This window comes from Amphiura filiformis, chromosome 3 (genome assembly GCF_039555335.1).
Source record: "Amphiura filiformis chromosome 3, Afil_fr2py, whole genome shotgun sequence".
Classification (NCBI taxonomy): Eukaryota; Metazoa; Echinodermata; class Ophiuroidea; order Amphilepidida; family Amphiuridae; genus Amphiura; species Amphiura filiformis.
This window is the reverse complement of record NC_092630.1, coordinates 16,345,291-16,354,070: the sequence shown is the minus strand read 5'-3', so window position 1 is coordinate 16,354,070 and position 8,780 is coordinate 16,345,291. Positions and strand designations below refer to the sequence as shown.

Sequence of the window (8,780 nt, the reverse complement as noted above, 5' to 3'; positions counted from 1 at the left end):
TTTGACGTCAAGCTGGATGACGTCGGCAGAAAACCGTTAGCGAATCAAAAAGGACCAGTTCGTGATCATTGGCAGACTGTTTGTGTGGAGGGAGCGTAACCAAACTGGCTGCGGAGGAGACTACATGTGGCGCAGAAATGGGCGTCACATAGTAACCACCCTAGCAACGGTCGTTTTTGAGGGCGGTATTTGAATGGCCAATTTTGGACCCAGACAGTGATCGTCATTCAAACGCGAGAAATGAAGATAGAGAAGAGATAGAAATAAAAGAAAGGAGAGGGAACGGGCAGAATCATATAGCCTAAAGCAAAAACAAACAAAAACATTAAAGAAAAAACAACAACAACAAAAAACAACAACAACAACAAAACAAAACAATTTTTTTTAAACAACAAATAACTTTTCACAGGAATAGGAAGGTATGTAATTTACTGACTTTTCAGTAGGCCTAGTATTTGGGCCTATTATAGGCCTCATTTATTTTTGTCAAATTTCCATTGCAGAATGCATTCCATTATCTTCGGGGAGCGATCGTTATTTACGACAGGTGGGAAATGGGCGTTTTGAGGGGGGAACCCACAATTTTTTGGGTCTTGAGGGGGGAACACAACTTTCTCATTGAACCAGGTGGGGGGATTGTTAAATTTTAAATGGAGAAATTCGTGAAAACAAGGGGGGAATCTAAAAATTTTGAGCAGACGCGAGGGGGGAACGCGAATTTTTTTGGCTATATTTTTCCAAAACGCCAATTCCCCTGCCGTAAATAACGAACGGTCCCTTAAGCCTACCGGATAAGGGGCTGTGCAAGTATAATTATGGGCCCTGTGAGAAGGTAAAATTGGGGAGGGCAAAATTTTTAGGTGAGCCGGAGGGGGGGGGGCAAGCAATTTTGGCACACATTCATGGGACGCCTTTTAAATAAAACACTACAAAGGCTTATGAAAATGGTACGGAAATGCTTTAAAATGTGCAAATTTTCCTGCTTGCTGCGCACGTCTCACGTATCTATTCTAGACCTTTAAGGTTTGCAAATTGGGATCCCAAAAAATGGCACGTGCATGGGGGGGGCAAAGAATTTGTGGCAGGCCGAGAGGTGGGGACAAGTGATTTTGGTGGGCCGAGAGGAAATTTTACCTGGGGGACCTCATATAGTCATATTGCACAGCCCCGAAATTATGGGAAATGCATTTCAAAGTGCATTTCAAAGTACAAAGTATTATATGATCTTTTTTTCATGGCTGATCAGTGATTTAAATTATGAAAATAATGCAATTGTTCACATTGATATCACTTTAAAAGCATTGTTTTATTTCAGAAGCATACATTAGTTATCTTTTTCATTGTTCTCAGTTTGCAAGAGCACTGTTTGAGTTGTAGCAACAAAAAAAAAGCCAAACAAAACACAACACAAAATACAGGCACCTTTGAGTAAATAAAGCACTGTTGATTTTGTTCACTGTCTATTTCAATCTTAGTAGTCAAAGATATAAAAAACTTGATTTCACGGTTCTCGGGTTGGGCGGTTCTCGTGATAGGTCTATCTATCTCTAATTACCCAACACCCGTTACCCGTAATACTTGTCCTAACCTTTCAAACTACTACGATATGCGTCGCTCAATGATTAATCAACTCTGTTTTGTAGCTGTGACGCTTACTTGGTACCCATAATCTGAAAACCCATCGTTCGCCTCTTTCAAACCCTGTCCTGCTACCACATTGGAGGACCCCAAAATACCCCGAAATTCAACGCAAACGGGTCCGATGAGATGCACCTGTTAGTCACACTGTAATGCTTTTCCGATGAGCGCACTGTACTCCCGTTGATACTCGCGATAGTGCACCGCGAAAGCACGCGATAGTGCACCGCGTGAACGCTGAACGCAAGGACGCCACGCCAGCGGACAGAGGGACGGACTGACACGCCGTAATTAGTATTAAGATAAATAGAATTTTCCCCAAGCCCAGGTCCATAATACAAAGTGTATTGGTGCAGTCATACATTTTGTATTGTGTGGGGACATACATAATTAAAAATCAAAAGCCTGTCACTCAAGTTAAATAGCATATTTTGCGCTGAAAATTGAATCAGGTTTTAGAGCCTATGGTCCTGCTACCCCCTATCAAGTTATGTTACTCGACCCCATACAGATCTCCAGATATTGGGTAAAAAGAAAAAGCTAACCTATGAAGTACATCATGCTCATAGGCTTAGGAATGGGGGGGGGGGGAGGCTCAGCCCCCTCAATAATTTTGGTGCAGGGGCTGGAATACCTTTGAGTCCCCCCCCCCCCCAATAATCTGAATTTAAAAATGGTTGTTTGTAACCTATATTTTGTATTATTATGTTTTGATGAATCCAAGTGTGTGAAAATATTGGATCCAAAACATAATAATGATAAAATTTGATGCTTTACGCCCAATATTTATTGGTCTCGCTATGAGTTTTCAGTGAAAAAGTATCCGATTGGTTTTGAAAAATGAACTTCGTATTCTGATTTTCTGCAAACCTGATGAATTTATTTACGGACTATAGCCCAATTAGTCGGCTTCTCAATGCTTATTGATTTATGGTGCTCTCATTTGCAACATGAGTTTCTCTCACTCCCTAAAATACCCCCACACCCTGCCACTGTTTATGGGTGGGCAAGTGCACACTTGGTCCCTTGATTACAAAGTCACAATGTATTTCTATCATTTTTTTTGGTCTGTTTTGTCACATGAGTTATTATAAATTTGGTTTCGGCAAGACAATTTTCTTCTTACTACAAAACCGATCTTTTGAAATGGGCTATTCCATTAAAATTCACACTACCCCTGTAGATGATTAGCTAAAGTCTTCCACAGAGGGAGTATGAGTTTTGAATAGAATAGACAATTGGGTAACTTCCATTTGAAATACTCACTCCAGTTGAGGAAGATATAGGCAAAGCCATAATACAGGGGGAGTATGTGTTTCAAAATGATCCAACATTTGAAAAACATACTCCCCTGTGGAAGATATTTCTAAAATCTTCCACAAGGGTAGTGTGGATTTCAACTGGGAGTTACTCCATAATTATATTTTAAATGTTAATTTAATCACAATGTTCAAACTTTTTCAGACTTCATTACATAATTTCAATTTCATTTCAATTGTCTTCTTTGCATTTCAAAAAAAGCTGTACTACAGCAGGAAATTAAAAATCTCCAATTTCCAAAAAGAAACATCTTTGTTTTATTTCATGAAGTTTGAACTCCCATGATATGTGATATTGTTATAATTTTGGCCATAATTAATTCTAAATCAATCATTTATTAAAAATCATGTAGTATGGATGAAATCTCTTGAATTAGAGAGCACATGGATCAGAAGGCCAACAAACAGGGCATGTCGTCATGTGCAACTCACTTATAATAAGACTGAATCACTGTTTGATAATTGATATGATGTCCTTTGGCTCACAGAAAAGTGATAGAGTGTTTTCATCTCAGCCAGAAAAGCCACCTTTTTAGTATCACTTCGGTCACAGACTAAGTAGGCACTAGCCATACAATTAGACCTTAAAACGTTCAAACATCTGTAGCCCACTAAGGTCAAAAAGTTCAAATAATTATGCTTTGGCAGCAGTAGAGTAGCTCTTCTTTAACAGTACTGATTACAGAACACACTATTTGGTCATGTCGCACTCGTGCACCTCTCTCATGCATTTTACTCAACATTTCAAGTTTGCTTCTAACTCTCTCTCTTTTCTATAATTCCTGTATACCAATCATGGCTGAGCATCCTCAAAGTTCTGATAGATCTCATTAAGAGCCTGTATCAATCCAGCATCAGCAAATTTCATGCTGAACTCTGGTGGCCTGAGACTTGCTCCCATGAATACATTAGAGTTTCTGTATGACATAGTGGACTGTTCTGACGTACGTGCTGAGCAGTGGAATTCTCTGGCGCCGCTGCCTTTCAGGATTCTTTCTAGATTGCGTCGTGTAATGCCTCCTCCTGGAAAACCATAAAAGAACAGATGAATAAGTGCTAGTGTCATTGCAATGGTTAATTCCAGTTGACATTCATACACCCTCTAGACATGACCTTAATCTCCCACACAGATTTCAAATGGAGTCACCTATGCAGTTGAAATTTACACTCCCTGTGTGGAAGATTAATAAGGTTATGTCTTCCACTTACGGGTGTATGTATTTCAACTGGAATAAAGAAACAGAACAAATAAATTGTACCTACATTTTTTTCAATTAAATCCTTTAAATTCTTATTTTATTAATTATCAGTAATTTTGCTGCAAAATGAAGACACATTTTTGTCAAAAGCAAAAGAGGTCACAGGTTACAGAAGACCAGAAAAAAGTGTCTTTTAGGATGAAAAATGAGAGTGGACATAAAGGGTGTACAGTCTTACCTGGCATGATGATGATTCTATCATTAGCACATGACACAAGTTCTTTGAGTAATGGTAACCCTTCTAGTGCTGAGGAATCTTGGCCACTTGTTAAGATCCGTTGGAATCCCAGGGATATTATAGCTTCTAATGAGGACATCGGGTCTTCACACATGTCAAAGGCTGATGAACGAAGAAACAATAAAAATTGAATAAGTATTGTTTTATTTACATACACTCGGTGGATTTATGATCATAAGATATGAAATTCTTGATTGGGAGTTTGATCAAATTGGAAGCATGAGTCCTTTTACAAAAAAAATATATATATTTTAAGCGCCCATCAGAGACTTGCAGTGCAGCTAATTAGCTCCTCACATGATCTGTTGATAGTCAACAACAGTCAAATTCTGGCTAAGAACCTGAATGAGCGTGAGAGATCTTGACCAACCTACCTTGGCTGTTGCAGGGTACGAAAGAGCACTTGATTGCTCGGGAGCACTGGTTTTATACCCTGACAATCACATGACCTGACATTACCGAATGGAGCCCTCGCTCTCAAAACACATCTCCGTCACCAAGTGGACCTCCCAGTTCGCAGGTGCTAACTTCAACTTTGTGTATATTATTATTATTACACTAAAAGGGAAGTCTGCTTTTCCTATTTGAGTCTTTTGAGAAATAAATTCAAATATTAACTATAAATCATATTTACCTCTATGGAATGTAACTGGCAATGGTCTACACGTGGCTATTCAAAATAAAGGAAACACAACACAAAATTAATTAACATGCAACATAATTGTGCTCAATCAATATAATACTAATGAGGCCCGTAGCCAGGATTTTTTGGGGAGTGGGGGGAAGGGGGGCTAATAAGTAGACCTCTTGTGCATTTTCCCTTCAACAAAGGGCTGAATTTCAATGTTTTTTATACTGAAAAAAGTGGAACCTTTGTCAGATTGGCATTTTTTTTAAAAGGTGCATGCATGCTCTGGATAGGGCTTTGTTACTAAGCTTTGTGTTATAATTGTTTTCATTTTGTGAAATACTGATAATGACATACTTACTAATGAACTCCTCACACCTTTCATAATCAACCTCTCCTCTCCTGTAAATAATAATGGAAATAAATACAATCAATTATTATTGATTTACTTCACTAGATCTATTCACTTCATATGCCCACAGTTTACTAGTAGTAACAGGTCATTAGTCTGAAGGGTTATTAGTCTGAAAACCCCCTAATCATAACCTAAGCCCCTAAATATAATCTTAATCCTAACACAAATTTTTTTTTTTTGGGGGGGGAGGGGAAGGGGGCAAGAGTTTTGACATGGGGCATATCATACAAAGTTGTTCAACTGACATTAAAATGTTTTGCAGGTATACACAGCATTTTGTTTGTAAAGATGGAGATTGGACGAAAATTGAAAAAAAAATCAGGGACACCTGCCCTATAGTAAAGGTAAAAATGTTTTCCATAGATGTATTTAAAATTTGATAGCACTCTCAGCTCAGAAGGATTAAAGGGTAAACATTTAAAACATTATGTAAATGAAAATTATAGATGAGTTGACCTCAATGTTTATCAACAAAGGCAAGGGACTGGTATATCAATATGCTTGAGTGAACCCCATGCAACCACTACACTGTTCAGTAGCCTTATTGTGATGTGGCGGGAGTTTTAAAAACACGAACCCTGAACAAAATATGATGCACGCGCATACTGCCAGGCATTGATGTCAGTAGTCAACTCATCTATATTTATTTATTTAACCTACCTATTGAGAACACCCAACACAAATCCATCAGCTCTGCTTGCTTTGAATAGCTTTATGTCATGCCTCATCACTTCCAATTCAACATCGGAGTAAACAAAATCCCCACCTCTAGGTCTGATAAGCACAAAGACAGGCAGGTTGCATTCTTCTTTGATCACACGTAACATGCCTGCAATAAAGTAAGGAATCAAAGTCACAGCTATAGAATTAGCACATGAAACAAAGTCTCAAAGTTTGAGAAACTTAAACTGATAATGTCTTATAGTTTCATTTCGAATTCTCTCAGCCTCATCACTGATTCATATCATCATTTGCAATTTCACATGGGTGTAAGTTACAAACATTTTAGTACTGGTTTGATCATTTTACATACATTGTACTCGGCCACCAACCCCACACCATTCTCTTGCTTCCCGTACACACATACATTTAGTCTGTCCCTTTCTTTTCTTCTTTCTTGACTGGTGGCCTACTTGCATAAATATATACGTTCTGAACGCCAAATAATTAGAAAAACACATACCTGTAAATTTAATTCCAATGTATCATGTTGACTTACCTAGACTAGGCGTTGTCCCACCTTCCATTAGATTTGTACAAAGCTCTAATCTTAAGGCACCTGTTGTAAAATACACACAAATTACATGTGTAAATTACATGTGGGGGGGGGGGTGGGGATGTGCTGCAAACATGGGTTGCATTTCAGCCATTTGGCAAGGACCCCCTTTTTTAGGCCAATTTAGATGCACTTGTTGGCTGCTACAGTACTTGTGTCTCTTTTTATATGAGGCCACATCTTAATTTAGTAGTTCATTTCAAAGCCCTTCCCAAGTTGAAAACCTAATGCGGAAGGCACTTTTTTAGTTTTTTTTTCTAATCTGTGGGACGAGCTTTTTGACAAGAATAAACCATCTTTTCATCCATCAAGGAGGTTTCACTGTGGTCAAGATGAAGAATTGTTCTCCAATTTATGATTTAGGCTATTTTGAAATTTACTCAATCCAGTGGGAAGAACGCACAAAAAGCGGGCGATTCTACTGATGTGTAACTTGTAAGGCAGGGGCTTTGAGAAAAATTAGCTATTAGCTAAGCTAGGAATAAATACCAGATCCATCTCGAGTGGAGGCCACTTCAAATCATCCCCAAGTCACACCCACTGCTGTTCATTTATGACTAGTACAAGGAACTTATAGTACGTTGTCCTCATTCACAAACTGATACTGATAGTTAGTGCCGTACTATTACACTGACTTTCGTATTCGGCGAGGAGGACGATTTCGACCTCCTGGTTTGTTTACAAACAGAGAGGTAGACAAAAGACCGTTTCGCTTGTCCAAACACTCAAGTATCAGAAGGATGGTCCACAATAGCGTGATTCACGTAACATGAATAGGGATTAAAAAGCTGTCGCGTAGAACCATGTGCTTCTATTGTCCAATTTGCCATCAAGATTTCATATGGAAACAGTTCAGACCCAGTACACGATCATGTCCGAAATTAATATTTTGTTCTGGGTCTGATTATTCGGACTAACTGATAGTACTATACTAAAATGCAGTAAACCTTTGACGAGCGCGTATTGTAAGGATACATTGCGTATTTACTGCGTTGCACGTACTTGTCTCTGATTGGCTGCTGAGGCGATCTGTTGTTGCCGAGTGGAAATTTATGAATGAACTGTGCGCCGTACGCGTTGTTAGCGCCGAATTTGCAACATCACGGTAGTCGCGCTCGTCAAAGGTTTGCTGCATTTTAGTATATCTGTCCAAATGTCCTGCAACTTGCAAGTGCAAGGACAGTTGCTCGAGAACTCTAGCCAAGAATTTGCTCACCGATAGCTTCACATTCTAGGCTAGAGACCTTTGCATTCAAAATCTAGTCGGATTTGCTGAAGCATGACACCGTGTAAAGCAATGGAAGTTCAGAAGTAAACACGGCCGATCACGACAGGCGATTGCATCAAAAATGTTGCTAAAATTACACTTCAGCAAAATTTTAAACTGTCCAAAATACGCACATGTTGCTGAAAAGATACAGTTGACTCATCGAAATAACTTTCATCCAAATTTCAACATTAACAGAATAAATAACCTCCGTGTAAAAAATTGCACCGCTGTCCGACCGAAAAACCATAGTAAAGTACTCTAGCATCGAATGCGTAACTATCGTGTGCAAATTCGAAGCTAGAGTTCTCGAGCAAAAGGACAGGTATAAACGGTAAGCTTACTAGTTATAGTTACTATATTTGAATAACGAGTTTGAATTTACCTCCTCTTTCTGCTTCGACGGCAGATTTGACTGAGTCGACACATACTTCCATTTTCAAAGTTAAAACGACATTTGCATGGCAAAACAACCCGAAAAAACATCTGCTGCAGTTCAACAAATGCAATGTTTGTTTTGAAGCAGACCAAGTGACCTTTGACCTGCATGAACAGCTGTGTCAATTAGCCCTTGTTCAAGATTATTAACTTGGTATATCCATGTTTTTATTCTATAATTTATTTATTAAAATGTATATTTCTAAATATATTTTATATAGAGTAAAAAATATTTAATTGCAAATCCATTGATTAAAAAAAAAGAGAAAGAATCAAAATGAGCTTGGTATTTAATAACAAAG

At 38.5% G+C, this 8,780-nt stretch overlaps 1 protein-coding gene across 1 annotated transcript; it reads right to left on the bottom strand.

Annotated features, from left to right (window-relative positions):
- Positions 1 to 2,575: 2,575 nt before the first annotated feature.
- On the bottom strand, positions 2,576 to 8,572 carry LOC140148113 (copper homeostasis protein cutC homolog). Its single transcript, XM_072169968.1, has 7 exons — positions 8,426 to 8,572; positions 6,717 to 6,776; positions 6,158 to 6,326; positions 5,444 to 5,484; positions 5,089 to 5,124; positions 4,395 to 4,556; positions 2,576 to 3,980 (listed from the first exon to the last, which is right to left on the bottom strand). The coding sequence occupies exons 1-7, from the start codon at positions 8,475 to 8,477 to the stop codon at positions 3,751 to 3,753; spliced, it is 750 nt and encodes a 249-aa protein (XP_072026069.1). The 5' UTR covers positions 8,478 to 8,572; the 3' UTR covers positions 2,576 to 3,750.
- Positions 8,573 to 8,780: the final 208 nt, after the last annotated feature.

Excerpts from the sequence above, each read along its gene's own strand:
- LOC140148113 (XM_072169968.1), bottom strand. The coding sequence starts at position 8,477 with ATGGAAGTATGTGTCGACTCAGTCAAATCTGCCGTCGAAGCAGAAAGA. Across the intron at positions 6,327-6,716 it reads TGGGACAACGCCTAGTCTAG|GCATGTTACGTGTGATCAAA; the intron begins GTAAGTCAACAT and ends ACTTTATTGCAG. Across the intron at positions 5,485-6,157 it reads GTGTTGGGTGTTCTCAATAG|GAGAGGAGAGGTTGATTATG; the intron begins GTAGGTTAAATA and ends TATTATTTACAG.